This window comes from Pteropus vampyrus, unplaced genomic scaffold (assembly GCF_000151845.1).
Source record: "Pteropus vampyrus isolate Shadow unplaced genomic scaffold, Pvam_2.0 Scaffold285, whole genome shotgun sequence".
Taxonomy (NCBI): domain Eukaryota; kingdom Metazoa; phylum Chordata; class Mammalia; order Chiroptera; family Pteropodidae; genus Pteropus; species Pteropus vampyrus.
Genome location: NW_011889066.1, coordinates 1,438,461 through 1,456,793, shown reverse-complemented (window position 1 = coordinate 1,456,793; position 18,333 = coordinate 1,438,461). Strand labels below are relative to the sequence as shown.

Here is an 18,333-nt window from a genome sequence, read left to right as displayed (position 1 = left end):
TTGGTCTTCCTTAGGGGCTGGGGGTCTTTGCAGCAGAGGGGGGATGGAGCTGTGCCATGAAGGCAGATCCATCTGCCAGGCAGCCTGATGGCCAGGGGGCTTGGCGACCAGGGGCATGGGAGCAGAGGGAGTCATGTGCAGGGATCCTGAGGCCCGAGAGAGCAAGTGTGTTCAGGAGGCAAAAGCAGATCCATTGTTAGAGCAGAGACTATGGCTGAAGTATGGCAAGAGCCCATGTAGGGCAGTAAGGTAAATAATGAAGGGCTTTGAGCACCATGTAAAGGGCACTGGATTCCATTAGTAGGAGCCAAGCTGCGGACCAGCTCACAGTTCAGTTACTTGTTAGTCGCATTGGGGACAGAGTGGAGGGCGGGCTGGAGGGAGTAGGGAGACTCTAAGAAACCAGTGTAGAGTCCAGGACAAGTGGTGGGGAGTCTGAATTAGAACAGAGGACACAGGAAAATGAGAACAGGTACCTAAGAGATTTGGGAGCCAGAGTAAGCGGGGCTCTGCCCTCTACTTTTATGGTCCCAGTGTGAGCCTCGCCTCCTCCGGGCAGCCTCCCTCTCCTCTGGTACCCTTGACCAGAGTGACCCCCAGGCAGAGTCCTGTCAGTGCTGCATGCCTCCCCTCCAGTTTATAGCTCCACATTTATTTGTGTGATATTTCTGCTCTTCTACGTTAAAGGCTTCATGAGGGCAGGGATGAGTCCTGGCTTTGTTCCCTGTAGGCCCCCTCACTATCCCTCATGGTGCTTGGCTCATAGAAACCATTCACATATTGGCACAGATGTGGATGAACAGGTGAACAGAGGGACAAGCAAACTCATATGATGACAAGAACTGTGACAAAGAGTCAGGGAACTGGAGTGAACCCAGATGGGTACCTGAGAGAGGCCAGCAGCTGATCAATAATGGGATGGGGTGGAGAAGGTGTTAGACCACTTAGGCCCAGAGAATAAGGGGTTTGCCTCATTTGGTGTGGAGTCAGGAAAACAGAAGCCACTTGGTGTATTCTCGGTCTAAAGGGTTTAATACAGGATCTAGGGGCTTACCCTAGCACTGAGAGAGATGCAAGAGGTCGGGAGCTACTGCTAGAGGTCAGGGGGCAGACCTGGAAGATCTCAGCCCTTTCGTTCTCTAGAACTCCTGGAAAACCCGCTGGAATTCTCCAGCATCTCTGAGAAGCTCCATTCAGCTGTCTCCACCTCCATGAGTGAAGTGGGTGGTTCTCAAGACTGACGGGAAACTGCTGTGGGTCCCTTGCTCCGGCTCCACCCACAACTGCAGACAAATGGCTTCTCCTTTTCCCCTCTCTTTCAAATCTTACATGGTTCCTCTTGCTGGCACACTGTAGCCTGGAACTCCACTGGAAGGGGCTTGGGTCTGGGGATTGGGGAACGGTTGTGACTGTTGTGTGTGGTCTGCTGTGGTGACTGCAGTCAAAGCTCTCTTCTTTAGACTAAGGGTCTTTTTACTTATGCAAATCCACTAAGACTTGAGCAGGTCACCCCATGTCTCATTCCCAAGGACACCTTGGCCAGGCAGCCCCCAACCGATTTCTACTGCCTCTTTCAGAGGCTGGGCTCTGAGGTCATCAGCACTGCCTGGATTCTTCCTATGAGTTTGGGACCTATCTCCAATGCTGCATCTCCCACCTCAGGCTTGGACTGTGAAGAATAGCCACCACAGACATTTTGAGGGCACTGGCACCCCCTCAGCACTGTGGTCCTTGATGCCTTGGGGACGTATTCCCAAGGATGAGTGAGCAGACCACCTGTCCTAAGTGCTAGCACCTGGATTCCTTCCTCTGTGCACACATTGTGCAGGTGCAGTGGGATGGCCTCCGCCAGCTGCCCCGGCTGGCCAACATGCGAATCCAGAGCCACTGCTCATGTGTCACATCGGCAAACAACCTGCCTCAAGTTACATCCTTCCTTCCCAAGCTCCACGTCACATAGCCCCCTGTAGTTCTCTTGTGTGCATGTATCTCCTCCTGTGTCAGATGGAGTTCTCGTCTCCTGGGTTAGAGAGTAGTTGTGGGTCTGGAAGCAAGGTGGGGGAGCCTTGATATGACTCAGTGCTCCCTGGAAGGTGACTGCTCCCTGGCCTCAAGGCAGAAGGACGCTGATTTCTTCTTCAAGCTGTGGTGGCTTGGTTGCCACAGTGAGAAGCTGGCCTCTGTGCCTTAGGGACATGGGTGAGTCCCTGGGGCTGGGGCTGGGGCTGAGGCTTTGTTTCTTGAAGGTCTGGCACACTGTAGGCCAGTAAATAGTGTCACTTGATTGAGGAAGTGCCCTTCATTTCCCTGAGGCAGCACGATGGAGTTGCTAAGCCTGCACAGTGGTGTTCCCCATGGAAAGGTTTTATGGGAGGAGGGAGGGCAAGGCAAGCAGAGTGGATCTGGTCAGGCCTTTGTAGTAGGCCCCAGGAGCTTTGCCTGTGGGCACGGCTCGGGCTGAAGCACAGAGCCGGAATGGCAGGCCCAGGCCTTTGGCCATCCTTTCACAAGAAGCCCTGAGCCAGGGCATCTGTGGAGTCATGCTTAGAGTGGGTCCTCCACTTGGTGTTGGCCGGGAGGCAAGCTGGAGGGCAGACTACAGGGAAAGTGATAAACCAATCAGAGGCTGACTGAAGTTGCCCTGGTGAGAGACAGCGAGGACTCAGAGGGAAAGCGTGGAGAAAGAAGTGCCAGCCCTCAGAGTGAGGTCCTAGAGGCCTTCCATGCTGTCGCTGGTGCGGGCTCCCTCCTCTGCTGAGGGCCGGTGCTGGGGGAGGTGGTGTCCTGAAAGCTTCCAGCAGCCCCAAGCAGAACACGCTGGGGTCCTGGGATCCCCCTGCTCCAGGGCCAAGGCTGCTGAGGGACAGCAACGTATGCCTCTCGTCAGCAGAAACAGTGCCAGAAAGCTCTTCAGCCGCAAGTGGTCTTGGTGTGGTTCTCCTCAGACACCAGACACCACTGTGACCCTGCCTTTTCCTTCCTCATCATGAATGCCCAGAAGGTGCCCACCCACGTCCATCCTACAAGGCTAGTGAATCGGGAGGAGTGCTTAAGGGAAAGTGTGCATCCTCTATTCTTTTTGCAACAAAGGAACAAAGCCAGGAATGGCCCTTCCCCATTCCGTGTACATGTGTGTGCATGTACATGTATGTGTGTGTGAAGGGATAGTCCCAAGAAGGAATTCTGTCACAGGCAGCCTCTCTTTCGCTGACTAAGGGGCAGCCAGAGGCCAGTTTATGTTTTGTATCATCTTGGGAGCAGAGCTCTCCCTTGTCTCTCAGCCTCTCAGCAGAAGGGCCCTCTTGTCAGGCCTAGGCTCTTGGAATAGCTGCCTCCCACCTGAGGGATTGGGGCAGCTGGAGGTAAGTATCAAGCAGCTGATAGTGATCCTTCATAGCATGTTGATTGGTGGCAGGATCTTTGGGTTCCACTTACCCGGGCTGAATGGCACATCGTCGATAGCAGTCAGTTAACCAAGTCCTTAGTAACCAACTGTTCTCGTCAGTACCTCAGCCCTAGTTATGAGTTAAAACAGAAACGTCTCCTAAATAACTAGATTGGAGCTGACGAAGATGAATGTCTAATTCACTTGGAATCTCCTTAGTGCTGCCTGTAATAAAAAGCCTGCTCCATGTAGTCACCCCCCTGCCGATGTTTCTCTGAAATTAAATATCAGGAGGACATATAATAGCCCAATTCCACACCAGGCCAATGTTATCAGATTGATGTCAGCAGTGATAATAGAAGGAGAAGTTGATGTGATTCATTTATTAAATAAGAGAGCACAGAGGGTATGGGGCTTCGCATATGAGAACGCTGCATGCACTCAGGCAGAAGACCCTTTCCCAGCCATTTCAGAGTCCTCAGATGTTATCCCTCCTCTGCCCAGGCCAGCTGCACCAGTGGGACAATTTACTCCCTTTCCTTTTTTCTTCCCACCAGTCGACACTGCTCTTTGTTCTCAGCCTCGCTTGGCCCTGCATTCATCATCTTCCTTCCTCATTCTTCCTCCTGTGGATCCAGGCCTGCCAGTGCCCCCTCGCCAGCCCTCCCCAGCTCCCCACGTGGCCCTGCCTACTGTGTAGTTTGGGGCAAGCATCTTCTGTTTCTTCTTGGTTGTTTTGTTTCTTTCTTGGTTGTTTCTTCTTTAGAATGTTTTGGAATTTTCCAAAAGCAGAGCAGAGCTAAGATGGACACAGTATGGAGAGCAAGGGCCTTGGAGCCAAACACATCAAGCTGTTATCCTAGCTCAATCTCACTGCTGTATGACCTCAGGCAAGTCACTTAACTTCTCTGAGACTAGTGTCTCCATCTACAGAAAGGGCCAGTAACACCCCACTCATAGGATTGTTGTGGGTATGCTTGGGACCTGGCACGCAGTAGGCCCTGGTAGATATTAATTCTCAGAATGATCAGGACCACAGATGTAATCTCAGATGAGGCAGGATTTTCCACCTTTACTGTTTACTGAGATACGTGTGCCCCCTGTCATCCCTCCTCCCATAGCCTTATTCTTACCCAAATCCCCCCTCCAGGGAAGGTTTCCCTGGGAGCATGGGGAGCAGCTCTACAGACCTGGTTGTGAATTACAGTTCCTCCACTGGCCAGGGCAGTGAAGGATGGCAAACCAGAGGAACCCAGTTCTTTCCTAAATGGAGATAGTACCCCACAGGAGTGACAGAGATCAGACAGTGTGTAGACCACAAGGCCTGGCACTTGCAGGATACTCATTAAAGGGTTGCTGTCTGTTAGAAAGTGACTAACCCCTCACCTGCCTCCCACAAACATCCACTCATCTGGCACTCCTAACTCTGCCTCTGGAGGCCAGGTCAGATCCCTTTCCTTTGTGGCTGAGTGCATGTGTTTCCTAGGGCTGCTGTGACCTTTGTACAACAGGACTTGCTTTTCCTGAAGACAGGAGAGGGATTCTGTTCCATGCCTTTCTCCCGGTTTTCGATGTTACTGGTAGACCTTGGCTTTCCTTGGCTTGTAGATGCATCACTCCAGTCTCTGCCTCAGTCATCATGTTGCCTTCTCCCTGTATCTGTGTTTCTGTGTCTCTTTTCTTCTCGTAAGACACCAGGCACACTGGATTAGGAGCCCTCCCTATCCCAGAATGACCTCATTCTAACTAATTTTATCTGCAATGACCCTGTTTCTAATTAATGTAACATTCTGAAGTTCCCAGAAGGACATGGTTCTGTGGGGAGACTCTCCAATCCATTGACCTTCGTGTGTGTTTAGATAGTTCTCAGGAGCCCTTGACCCCACAACCTTACCACATTGTCTTCTCTAGACCACCTTTTTGGCTGCAGATGATAGACACCCAGTCCCAGCTAACATAAGGCAAAGATTGAGTGTATTAGCTTGCGTTACAGGAAAGCAGAAAGCAGTTCCTAGCTGTTCATCGAGAAGATGGTGTGAGAGTTTGTTTCCCTCTTGGCCATGGCTGTGGCTGTTGGAGGCCCAGTTTTAAGTCTTCTGTGTGGGGGGCATGGTTTCAGCCCTGTACCTTTCATTGAGCCCTTGAGGCTGTGGGACTGCACTGTGCTAGCCCAAGTTTGATTGTGTGGACCAGGGCAGGCAGAGCCCCGTGGAAACTACAAAGGGCACATCTGCTTCATTAGCGATTGTGCATTGATGGATGAGCACGGGGCACAGTCACTGCCTCATAAAGTTGAGTTCCCTTCTTCCTGACACCTCTGCATGGCAGACTCTGGGGAACAGTCATTGGGGCACTCCCTTCATGGCACACCAAATCACATACTTTATCCTGCAGCTCTAAGCCCTGTGTGGGGACAGACAGGTAGACATGTCAGAATCCACTGGTATTCATGCCAGTGAGGACACACTGGAGAGGCTCTGGCCTGTGGATGGGGGAGGAAGACCAGAGAGAAGGAACTGATATGGACAGGAAGAGTCCCTGGGTCCCAGGCCATGTTCTGGGTGCCTGCCCATGGTATAACTTTGTACCTGGGGGGAAGTGGGAGTGAGGCCAAGAGGCCAGCAGGCCACCAAAGGCCTGAGACCAACACCCTCATCCAGCTCATGAGGTGCTGGGGACACAATATCCTCTTAGGACATTTGAGTTAGTGGTACAGTGACTTCAATGAAACAGCTAAACATGATAATAGATGGCAATAACAGGGCCTGTGGGGTCACTCATGGGCCCTGGGACCATCGGAGGGCAGCGAGTCTGAAGTAAAGCTTAGATCTGACTGCTGGCCTATTTGTCCAATGGTGAGCATGAGCAAGCTTCTGGGTCTCTCTGAGCCAGTTTCTTCATTTAAGATGAACTAAGGAAAAGTATGGTTTCTACCTTATAGGGTAATGCTTAGCACAGGGTTCAGTGAGCTGTACTCATCTGAGAAATGGGTTTTTAAACTGGCTTGGTGTTTTAGAAATCTGCAGCCTGCTTTACATTCTTGAAAAACCACTGACTGCAGTGGAGAGGATGGGTGGAGACAAGGAGTTTAAGCAGCTGCTGTAATGATGATGGGGACAGGGGATGGATTGGGAGCTTCTGGGAGATAAGACCTAGGGCACCTTCAGTATGGTGAGAAGTAGGAGTGGGCTGTGGGGGAAGTCAGTGATGACTAGGTGTCCAGCCAGGCTAGTAGTGTTTAGGCTGTCACCCAAGGTAAAAGTGCAAGAGTTGGTGCACTGGGGCAAGGACCAGGCCTGTGGGCCATCTACTGGGCTGTGTGGCTGGCAAGGACCAGGCCTGTGGGCCATCTACTGGGCTGTGTGGCTGGCAGTGCCCATACAGGCACAGGCCTGGAGTGCTGGCCCAGAGCCTGGGCTGTGAGCCTGTGTGCTGGCGTGCTAGGAGAGGGTTAGCAGAGCAGAGTCAGAATTGAGCCTCCTAGCCTTGGGAACAAGTGGTCCAGCTGGCTGAGTGGGCGGGGTGAGCAAGAATTGCTGATGAGGCTAGCCTGGGAACCAGGGGTTAGCGGGAAGGGAACTCGGGAAGTGCTTCTAGGAAAGGAAGGTTGGCTGAGAGAGGATAAGAAGAGTGTGTTTTCAGTGGAGAAAGAAGAAAGGCGAAGGTCTAAGAGAGAAAGGCCAATAGGAGAGACCATCAGGTGCTGGTGGTGAGAAGGAATCACTGATTGGCTTTGTAGAATGACCCCTCCCATAGGCAGAGGCAGGGGTACGTGAAGCCGTGTTGCGCTGTGCCCTCAGTTCACTGATGGCCCAAGGGGGCACAAGGAGGCAGACTCTGGGACTGCAGGGAGTGGCAATAGGGAGGGAAGCTGGGAGGGCAAGGGAGAAGCTGTGGGGGAGTTCAAAGAGAGCTGGGTCTCGGAAGCCCTGAGCACTAGAGGGGAGAGGAGCACCTTCTACATGGAACATCTTGGCCAGTTGGAAGGATTGGGGGAGTCTACTCTGGGAACCACCCAGTACTGGAGCGGAGGCGGGGCGGGGTGCAGAACAGGAGGAGATAGGCAATTTTAGCCTCTACGAACCTGAGCCAGAAGCCCCAGGAGAGAGTCTGAGGGGGATAGAAGGCCCCTGGGGATGGAGGATGAAGGATGGTTGGAGGCAGGGACAGCAGTGAGAGGCATTTAGAGCTACTCAGGTCAGGGTAGGTTAGGTCACCAGGGAAGAAGAGGATAAGTTTCTGAGCCGTTTGGGAGTTGGATTGGATACAGCTTCAGTCTTTATCCGAGAGAGGCAGGGTTGACACAGTAAGAAGGTAAGGGAGAGACATCTAGAATGGCATCAGACATCTAGAATGGCATCTGGAAAAAAAGTTGAGGGACACATCTAGAATGAAGGCTGGAGGAGAGACATCTAGAATGGCTCCAGGTTTCCAACTGGGATGTGTGACTGGAGGCATAGTGATGCTGCAACTCACTGAAACAGGAACTAGAGAGGGGAAGGGAGTTCCTTGGTGCTAGATGATAAGTTCCACTGAGGACACAGTGTGTCGAGGTAATGTGGGAAGCTCAGGTGGAAACTTCAGGGGCTGGCGAGGTACAGGGGTCTTGAGCTCCAGAAGGTGAATTGGGCCTGGGGCTTTGCAGTTTGGGGGAGGAAAAGTTCAAGAGTTGGGGCTGGAGTAAGTGGGTGAGCTATCCCAGGGGTCTATGCAGCAAAGAAAAGGTGTGAGGGGCCTTTGTGCCCCAAGGGGGTGGGGTGGACAACAGCGGCCTTGATGTGGAAGGGTGTCCAGTGAATGGTGCCTAGTGATGAGAGCTATGCCCTCTTCTCAGACCAAGAATTGGGCTATCTGGAGGATTCAAGGGCAGCTCTTCACCACTGTCCTTGTGGACCTGACCACGTGTGGTGGTGTGGGATGGGAGGAAGGAGTGTGTTTTTATTTCTGGCTAATACTTTGCTTTTTTTCTGATGTTCTTATCACTGCTCTCATCATGGAAACATGTTATTACCACCAAGGAGGCAGAACGCCGGTTCATGGGCAGCATTGCTTGGGGGGAGGTGCATGATACTGAATGTCCAGAGGTCATCATGGCATTGGCACAGCTTGCTACCATTTTTGTGACCTTCACTACCTAGCATCTGCTTTGTGCCCCCTGATGACCGGCCAGCCACGGGGCCCGTCATCTGAGTAGATAGGGCAGTGCTTGGATTTGAGTGGTCTCTGCTCCCCCATACCTGCCTGTGGCCCCCAGGGCTGTAGGGAGGCAGGGTATGGATGCCCTTTGTGCAAGCAGAGCAGGATTCAGCCCATTTCCTGAGTGCCTGTGACACCACCGGACCAGAGGCCTCACAGGTGACAAGTCCTGAGCAGCTGTGTGACCTCACCATCTGACCCCTGACCACACAGAGGAAGTGCCAAAGCTAGAGCTTTGCCCTGGGTTTGTAGAACACCAAAATCTGTGTTCTGCCCAGTGGCCCACAGGGCACCAAGCTGAGCGGTCTACTGGCTCCTTGGAGAAGGGATGCCATGATTGGTGCCTTAAGTTTCCTGGGGAAAGAGGCACCAATGAGGCCTGGACAAGCTCTGAACTGGGTCTGGAATGATATGGATGCTTAGGTTATAGAGAGAAGAACATGTTCAGACAGGGTCCCACTGTCAAGCCCACATCTGGAATCCCAGCCGCCCAAAGCCTCCTTGTCTTAGCTCTGCTCCACCACATGCCACCAGTAACCCCAGCCTCCCTTCCTCAACTCTTCTCCCAGTTCACTCGACCCCTGCCCCACCTTGATGTCTCACACTGATAGCCAGGTTGTTAGTGAGAGTGGCATTTCACAACATGCACTATCATACACACTCCTGTCTGGTCTTCATCAGCCTCGAGGCAGGCGGTATCCCCAGTTGTGCAGATGAAGAAAGTAAGGGCCAGGGAAGTGAGCGACGTACAGAGCAATACACATGAGTCTTCTGATTTGAGAGACATTATGTTAACCACTTCAAAGCCACATGAATCGTTAGGTGTTTATATACAAAGGGATGCTCATGGCAGTTGATGCCCTCAGACAGGACTTATCTCAATCCCTAGAAAGATCACAGCACTCTATAGATCCATTTTTTTTGTGCATTTGAAGAACAGCTATTCACAAGACCGAATGTTTCTAAAAATCTGAGCAGTTTCTCATGCAGTGTGTACAAGGTTACGATGGACCAGGGCCAGGTGGGGCTGCGTTTGGAGTGGGTGCACCTGCTTTCACAAATGGTTTGATCCTAGTCCTAGGCCTGCCCTGCTTCAGAGAAAGCCTTTTATTTGGTGATCTGTGCTCTCCCTGTCCTATCCCATTCAGAGCCAGTTTGAAGGCAAATGGGTGAAATTTCTTCTAGTTGACATTTGCCTGCCATCCTGTTTCCTCATATTGTTCCTGATTAATCCCTGAGGAGAAAGGCCTCTGCAGTCCCAGAAGTGGTGCTGTGTGGCCCAGTTTCTCCTGAGCTGGGAGCTGAGCTGGGTGTTTGGTGAGGGTTGCCCTCAAAACACACAGGGGCCCTTGTCCAGGGACCTAAAATCAAAGGAGGAGGGGATAGAGGGAGAGAGACGAGTTATGACAAGACTGTTCTGCACATTTACAACCTGCAAGATGAATATCTCTGCTGTAGGTCTGGAGAGGGGGAGACTCCATGGGGTCACGGCTCTGGCTCCAGGACAACTCAGTCATACCACAGGGCCCAGGCCACATGAATCCTACCTGTCCTGTTTCAGGACACGTCTCTGCATAGACCTGTAATCCTCATACAGACCCGTAGCTCACAACAGCTCTGCCTCTACCGAGCCTGGTGCTTCCCCAACCAAGGAGGTTTGCCAGCCACCAGGCTACTGCCAGGGATAAGACCCTCCTGGGGCAGGGGGATCACATTATGATGGGGCGCTGCTTCAAGGGAGTACAAAGGAAGGTGTGCCAAAACCTGTGCTCTCAGGTGATTCTGCTTCAGGGGCAGCATCCGTGAGGAAGAACAGAGTAGGGCTTGTGTGAAGGACAACAGAGGTACCAGGAGAGAGCCCATGGAGAGACCCAGCCTCACAGGCTACACCCTGCTGAGGACAGGTCTGAAATGGGAAAGCAGAGGCCCGTGCCTCCCCAGAATGGAGAACCAGAGGTTAAAACAAAGAGGAGAAGGCAGTGCGATGGAGGGCGGAAAGCAAAGATTTATGACTTCACAGCTTTGCTAAAGGAGAACATCGGAACAAGTGGAACCGAAGCAGTAAAGCACAGTCAGAGACAGAACTTGCCCAAGATGGGATGCCCATCCAAAGGCTGGCTGTCCCAAGAAATCCATTTTAAAAGGCCCACATCCCTGTCAAAAGACATCCCTGTCAAAAATTTTTTACATGAAAGAATGAAGAGAAAATCTACAAGCATTGGGGGAAATCAGGTGGTCACCCCACTGTACCTGAGTTGTGGGCTGCCCCAGATAACTGCAGAGCCCAGTGGGAGGATCCCCTGAATCCAGGGAGCCCAGCTGTCTCCTGAGAAGAGACCCCATGTGTCCTCCTTAAGTAAGAAATCTCTAAGACCTCATCCATGTGATGTGGACGTGAACCAGAACAGTGATGTCAGGGATGGGAATGGCCTCGTCCCTGTGGTCACATCCTCAGAACCTGATGGAATCACGTTGCCTGGGAGAGCCTGGCCAGCACGGCCTCCTCAGCTGTCCCTTCTACTCCCCTCCATTCCAGAAATGGGAAGGCTGTTTCTCCCGGCACACCCTTTACCTTCTGAGTCAAACCTCCGCGTTGGCGTGGTTTGGCAGTCATTCCTCCCACTTCTTTAGTTTAGAAACCATCATTTTTGTTCACACCCCAGGCCTGAGTCTTATTGGTCTTAGCTAAACATGGTCATTTCACTCCCCTCATTAGCAATGGTTTTAGGGATGGGCATATGAGCCAGTTCTGGCCATTGGGTAAAGGAGAAAGCTGATGTTCGTGAGACAGGAGGCCTGAGATGACCGGCACCACGTGGGGATGGTTCTGGGAAAGGAGAGGGGATCTGGGCTGGTGTGGCATTATTGATGGCACAGCAGCACCGGAAGTGCAACCTCCAGACTCGTAGTGAGACAGTAAATCCTGGGTATTTTACTCCCTAAGCTACTGAGTGGTCTTTTCCTTGCTGTTCATAACCGATCAACTCAGTGTCTCTGAATTATCTTAAAATAATAATAGTGCTGCTCCAGTCCAGCACCAGCTGAATGACTAGATTCTTAAAATATAGAGAGAGATCCTGGGCCAGGAGAATTATTCACCTATAAGTCCACCCCATTCCATCCCCCCACCCCTGCCATGTGACAGGAGCAGAGCTGCATAAAGCATGCAGTGATCCTTTCACTGCTGAACACCCTGGGGAGTAGTTTTCTGTGTTTTTACAACTCCCTCTGAATGCCCTGAGCCATGGGTGGTGTTTATTCCGAAAGGTCCTATCAGGTGTTTTGATTCCATCTATGGCTGTGAAGGTGTCTATGTGGACCTGGCCTGAAAACTAAGTCAGAAAACCAATCTGTGGCAAGAGTGCAAGTTAAACTGTGTAAAAAAATATATCCCACCTCCCCTACTTCCTCGGTGTGACCTTGCACAAATGACTTAAACTCTCTGTGCCCCAGTTTCCTGATTTGTAACAAGGGATGATAAATAATAGTGAGTACTGCACAGAGCTATTAGGAGTAGATAAGTAGGGTGAGGGCCGGACAGGAAGACAGCATTGTGGTGTGGGGGGAGGGGAGGGGAGGGCAGGGGAGGGGATGAGAGAGAAAGGTCAAAGGGCAATAGAAGAGGAATCCGGAGGAGACACCCCAGACAGGAGCCCAAGTACTCTGGTGACTCACTTTAGCGTAATCTTTATTTCACTTTTTTGTCTTTGGTTCATATTTTGAAAAAGAAAAATATTTATTTTTTTAGGTTCTAAACCTCCTTTGATAAATGAAGAATGAAAAAATACTAAAGTATCCCCAAAATACTGCAGTGGTTATCTCTAGGAAGTGAGATTCTGAACAATTTTCTTTTTTTAGACATTTCTACAGTATTACAGTTTTTCTCATTGGGCATGTATTCGTTTTGAAATCAGAAAAACAACTTGGCATGAGAAACTAGTTGCAGCACTTACGGTCACAATCCCGTGTACACCTTAGGCGGGAATTGCCCTGGGCATAGGGGTCTTTCAGCTGGCCACCTGGGCCCTCTCCTCCAGGGCAAGAGCCCAGTCTCCCATTTCCAGTGTCTGCTACTGCTGAGCCTCAGCCCTCACAGCACTCAACCCCCTTCAGCCCCTTCGTTCTCTCTGAGGGGTAACTCGATGCTGATGACCAGCCAGTGCCAAGCCCACTGCCTGACCCATGGTGTTGAGTGATTGAGCCGATTGCCTCCCCTGCCCACTGGAGCTGAGCCCTAGGCCTGCCTGCTTTCTGTCTCACAGGCCCCGAAGGCTGGAGCCCGTGTGCTCAGGGCTGCAGGCCCAGATCCTCCGCTGCTACCGCAACCACCTACATGAGGTGCTCCTGTGCTCAGACCTGGTCAAGGCTTACCAGCACTGCGTGAGCACTGCCCACAAGGTAAAGCCTCTGGACTGCTGGGTGGCTGGGGGCATAGGGGATGGGCACTGCGGGTGCCGACAAATGTCTGCCATCTGTCTGCTATATCAGACCTTCTAACCTCGAAGTCTCTAACCTTGAAGTTTTGCATGGTGAGGGGCTCTTAGGCCTTAGGTTTTCTCAGTCACTTCCTGATTCAGATGTCCCGCCTGGTGTTCCCACCAGCCTTTTGACATCTGGGCTAAGAAAAGGGGGCCCTCTGGGCACTGGGCTACCCTAGGGCTAATCATGGAGCAACACTGGGTAAAGTCAAGCCCTACCTTTGAGGAGCTGGCAACCTAATTGAGCAGTTGAGGGTGGGAGCACAGAGGAGGGACCGTGGTGCAAGGTAGGAGTCACAAAGAGGACAAGGACAGCCCTGTGGAAGGGGAAGAGCCTTGGGGTGGAAGAGCAGGTGCGGCCTGCCTGAGAGGGTGAGGCGGGTGAGGGGCTGAGGGTACCTCACTGCCAACCCCACTCCTGCTCTGGTCGGAAGGGGCACACAGGGCCCAGCTTCTGGTGAGTGGGAAGGGGTCACAGTGGGCCCAGGTGTCAGGGGTACTGCTGCTGTCCTAGATGTCTGAGGCTGGCACAGCCCTCTTATGAGACATGGTCTCAAGGCATTACCCTCCTTCCCTGACCCCCGCCCCAGCCAGCCTGACCCCCCCCTCCTCCCAACTCTCCCAATTCCTGTTCCTCTTAAAGTCCAGCCCACCCCCCTTTCCAGGCCCAGCGGTTCATTGCTCCAGGCTGGACCTGGACCCTCCCCGACCCCGACATGGAACCCTGCCACGCACGGGTGTGTTCTTCACTCCAGGGGCACCTTGGTTTGGACTCACCAGAGGGCTGGTGTGTTTGTTAAAAGAGCTGTGAGATGGGGCCTTCTTCCCATGGAAAAGTCTCTTTTGCCCAAGTAGCAGACAAGCTACTGTGGGTACTGGTAGTGAAAAGGCTAAGATCAGAGGTCAAGTGGCCCTCAGGCCTGGTCTGGCAGTCTCTCTGCTGCTCAACAGTCTGGCCTCACGAGAGCCCTTCTCCCTGTTCTGTCAGCTGGGTCAAAGCTCCACCCAGCTCACACCTACCCTGAGCTGGCCACAGCCCACACCAGCGCTCCCTGCCCAGAGGCAGCTCTGCATGGGATCAGAAGCCCTGTCAGGAAGTCAGGTTTCCTCCCCATTGCGGAGCATGGAAAGCTATTTGCTTGACTTCAAGTTGAGCAGAAAAGACACTGCCAACCATCACTGTAGCACTGTTGATGGAACGAAGGTAGGAGCTGGTCCTTTTCCAGGTGGGCCATGGAACAGGTGGCTCTCCTGGCCATGGACAGGTGCCCCTGTCCATCTATTGAGGTCTTTGTGAAAGCTTGCACAGAATCCCTTTCTCCTGACAGGATCAATGGGCCCTTCCGAGCCCCTGATCACCCCATACATAACTATTTTATCAAGGGAAAGACCTGGGGTCCTACTGCAGTCCCCTCGGCTTCCTGGCAGAACCCTGGCTGTCCTCACTTTCTCCATCCAGGCCCACCACCACGTCCATGGCATTTTTCAGCCCCTCCGCCCAGCAGAGTATATCTTAACAATCTCACCAGTGTAGCTTCATTGCACCAAGGCAAAGAAATGATCATGAAGGAAAACAGATTGCATTTAACTCCAGTTCCAGCATGTTCAAGAGAAACTCTGGGGCCACTGCCAGGCTTGGCTCCTTCCTTGTCACACCTGCCCACTCTCTCCTTGGGGAAACATGTTTGACCTGACTCCCGAAGGGCCTCAGCACCAGACCCTCCAATTGCAACCTGTGTGTGAGAGGCAGCCAGTGCCAGAGAAACTCCTGCTGCACCCTGCCAGCCTCTACCACAGAAGGCCCCTGGCAGAGCTGGGGGTGGGGGTTCTAGGATCCCCAATAGTGATTCACTTCTAAAAGCAGCCAGGTCACAGGATCCTGAGTCTGGCAGCAGGGAGTAGGTACAGGACAGGCCCGCCTGATCGGGAGCTGTGTGGGAGGTACCTCCCAGAGCCTGGGCAAGCTTCAGCCCCCGTGCAGCGCCTTCTGAGCCCAGGGACGTGGGCGCGTGTGTGGATATAAGTAAGCAACAGCCTAAATGTGAGGGCTTTACACCAGAGCATGTTCTCCGAGTGGTTTTACTTAGAAATTCTGAGGAAACACAGGGGAGACCTCGGTGGGGCTAAGGAGAATTGGGCTGAGAACTGTCTATCCAGAGGGTCAAGGAGGTCAGGTAAGCAGATGGTCCGTGTTAGCTGGTGCCTATAGGCACGTGCTGAGTGGGCATTGGCCATGGAGGTAAAGAGGCTTATTCCCAGGCCCTGGGACCAGCTGGTGAGGACCATTTCCATTAAAAGTTTACACTCCTGGGTGGTCAAAGAGCCTGGGCCCTCTTGGAGCTGAGACCTGGGCATATGCAGAGTTCCTGACAGAAGAGGGTCTTGACTGAACTCTGACCTATTCTCTTTTGTAGGGTTGAGAAGCAGCCATCACTCTTGGCCCTGGCAGTGACTTGGAGCCCTAAAGAAGGGACTAGTTATAGGACCACAGTCGACAGATCCCTGGGCTACAGCCATTTCCTGCTGGGTGCCTAGGATGCCCCTGTGCTCGGGGCCATCATGTGCTTAAGAAATGGAGGATATGTTACTATCCGAAATCAAATAAAGCAAACTGTCTTTGTTTTCCGTCATTCCTTTGTCTGGCAAGCAGTCATTGGTGCCTCTTCTGCGCAACCCTGTGCTTGGCCTGGTGACATAGACTGGGGAGACAGGCTGTACACACCTTTCGGAGCACCCAACCTAGCCTAGTGGGAACCCGTAATTCTGCTGCAGCCACAGAAGCTGGTCTGAGATGAAATGAGGGGAAAGCTGTTCTTTCTAGGGACAGAGCCAGAAGAACAGGTCAACTTCCTGACAGAGGCTCTGCTTGAGCTCATATTCAAAAGCTGGATTGATGACTGCTGGGCAAGCCAGAAGTGGTTAGGGTGGGGTCCCAGACACAGGTTTGGGGGAGCACAGACTGTGGACAGCTGCATGTTTGCGAGGAGCAAAGTAGGGGCTGGGAAGGACGGGGTAGATGCCAGGCTGAGGTGCTACGGAGTCTCCGGTAGGAAGTCTCATGAGTGATGCTGCCCATGCTCCCTGGGAAAGGTCGGCTTAAGTGGGGCAGGACACCTGAGGGCATGAGCTTAAATGGGATAAATGGGAGGCTGGTGGGGTAAGCCAGGGGATAGACCAGGGCTGGACTCAGGAGCTAAAATTGGCAGGACTCTGGGTTTGAGTGGGAGAAGGAAAGATCAAGAATGATTTCCAAATTTATGGCTTGCCTGCTAGTGATTCTATGGACTGAAATGAGGAACACAGGGAATTGAGAGGGGCAGATGACAAACACTGACCTGCTAGTCCTCACCCTTTGGCAGGACCCCCAGCTGAGGCACCTTGAACATCCTGGGCTGCACTCTAGCTTGGCCCAGCATCAAGGCAGCAAGAGGAATTTGGGGCAGGGTTTCTGATCCACTAACGACTCTGCTGGTGACCTTGAATTTCCTGCTAAAGTTCTTTTAGAGAGCCCCAAGGCATCTGGAGCTAAGAGCCTGCAATCTTGATTCAGGCTTTGTAGCACAAACACCTCTGCTCATCCCCAGATTCTCACACTCAAAGTTCAAGTGAGGTTGAGGCTTGACTGTGTCCAGTTGTCTGCGCAGGTAGCACAAGGCAGTTTTATTCAGCCAGGCTGCATATTGGCTAAGAGGGAAAGCACTTTAGGAGATGCCCTCTTTAGAAGTTCTGGGCCAGCTCACCAAAACAAACAAGATGTTCAGAAAACATGCAGAAGCGAGCAGCCAGGGTAGATGTCAGGGTGCCCTGGCCTGAGCCTCCTCCCAGCTTCCCTGTGGCAGCCCAGGGAGGGGCTGTCCCTCTCTGCAAGGTCAGCCTAGTAGAGTCACAGGTCACCTGGCTGATTGACTTTAAATGATATCAGCCCTCGTTCGGTCGGAAACAGCTGAGGCCCTTCTGAGACTCCCTCGGAGGTCTCTGGTATCCAAGCTTTGTCCAACTTCCAATTCTCACAGGAATAACTCTCAGACTCCATCCTCCTACCCAGGAGTCAGTTGAGAGCAGCTATGTGTACCTACAGGTCTGTGTGCACCTGTCCATCTGAGCATGTGTATATATAGGTGCCTTTGTGTGTATGCACATATGTGCATGTGTACTGTGTTTGTACGCAGGCAGCCAGCCATGTTCACCACCTGCTAATGTCCTTGGCCTCTCTACTTAGATCTCAGTCTATTTCCCTGACTCCCCTGGAGCCAGAATCAGGCTTCACTTTCCTGATCTCCAGCCCTACTGGAGACTTGAGGTGTGTGTATCCAGAGCCATCTGTATTGGAGACTCAGTAGGTGGGAGGGAGGGTGTATGTATGTGCTCAGGTGCAGCCTCTGTGTGCATATGTGTGTGCATCTGTGTGTGGCCTGCTTATGTGTGGACCTACATCCAGTCCTTCCATGTGTCCATGTGATAGGAAGTCAGGCCTGATAGAGCATTGCATGGGTAAACGGTGTGTCGAGAGGGGCGTAGATCTGGAGGCAGACATTCCTGGGCTCAAGTTCTAGCTGCATGACTATTGAAAGAGAGTGTTAATACCCATCCCAGCTGGCTGTGGGGGATTAAACATGATGATACTAACTGTGATATCCAAGGTCCAACAAGGAAACCAGAAAGCACTCTGATTATTTAAACAGGGAATTGAATGCAGAGATTTGGAGATGGAAGAGCTGAAACCTCAAATGGGATGATGTGGTAACCCAGAAATTAGTGACAATGGGAAGCTCCCATTGCTCCAGGGCAAGAGGGACAAAAGGAGAAGGCAGGATCACTCAGTGGAAGCTGGCACCACAGGGGCTCTGTTCAGGGGATCTGAAGCCACCAAGAGGACACAGCTGCTGCAAGATGTGCTAGCCATGGGCTCTCCTCTCCTCCTGCCCTCTAGCCTCCCTTTGTTTGTGCCTGAACCTATTGGGGATCATGGGGCAAGGCAGCCCCAGAGCTGCCCCTTGCATGAAGAAGTGGCACAGAGGCCCAAGAACGAAAGCAGGAAGCGCTTTAGTATGACCTTTGACCTTTGGGGTGTGTCGGGTTGACATGTGTGCCTGTGCTTGGGTGAGTATGAGTGGCGGGTACCAGTGGCAGCATATATACATAGCTGTGTGCATTTACAATTTGCACTGGCACATGATGGCCAGCTTGCAGAGAATGGTCCCAGCCATCAATCCATCCCATCAGATTCCATGTGCCAGGTACTCTCCTTCGCCCTTTATAAATGCTAACTTGTTT

The 18,333-nt window shown here is 52.3% G+C and overlaps 1 protein-coding gene across 5 annotated transcripts in view; it reads left to right on the top strand.

The window, feature by feature from the left end:
* Positions 1-18,333, top strand: part of LOC105302825 (plexin-A1) — a 311,386-nt gene that overhangs the window by 229,440 nt on the left and 63,613 nt on the right. Inside the window, exons 7-8 of one of the 5 annotated variants that reach the window (XM_011376064.2) lie at positions 12,844-12,979; positions 15,474-15,689. The exons of the other annotated variants lie outside the window; for them this stretch is intronic. Coding sequence (XP_011374366.1) covers positions 12,844-12,979; positions 15,474-15,479 — 142 coding nt within the window. The 3' untranslated portion in view covers positions 15,480-15,689. Of the gene's footprint in view, positions 1-12,843; positions 12,980-15,473; positions 15,690-18,333 lie in introns of those variants that run through there. 5 annotated transcript variants of the gene reach the window in all.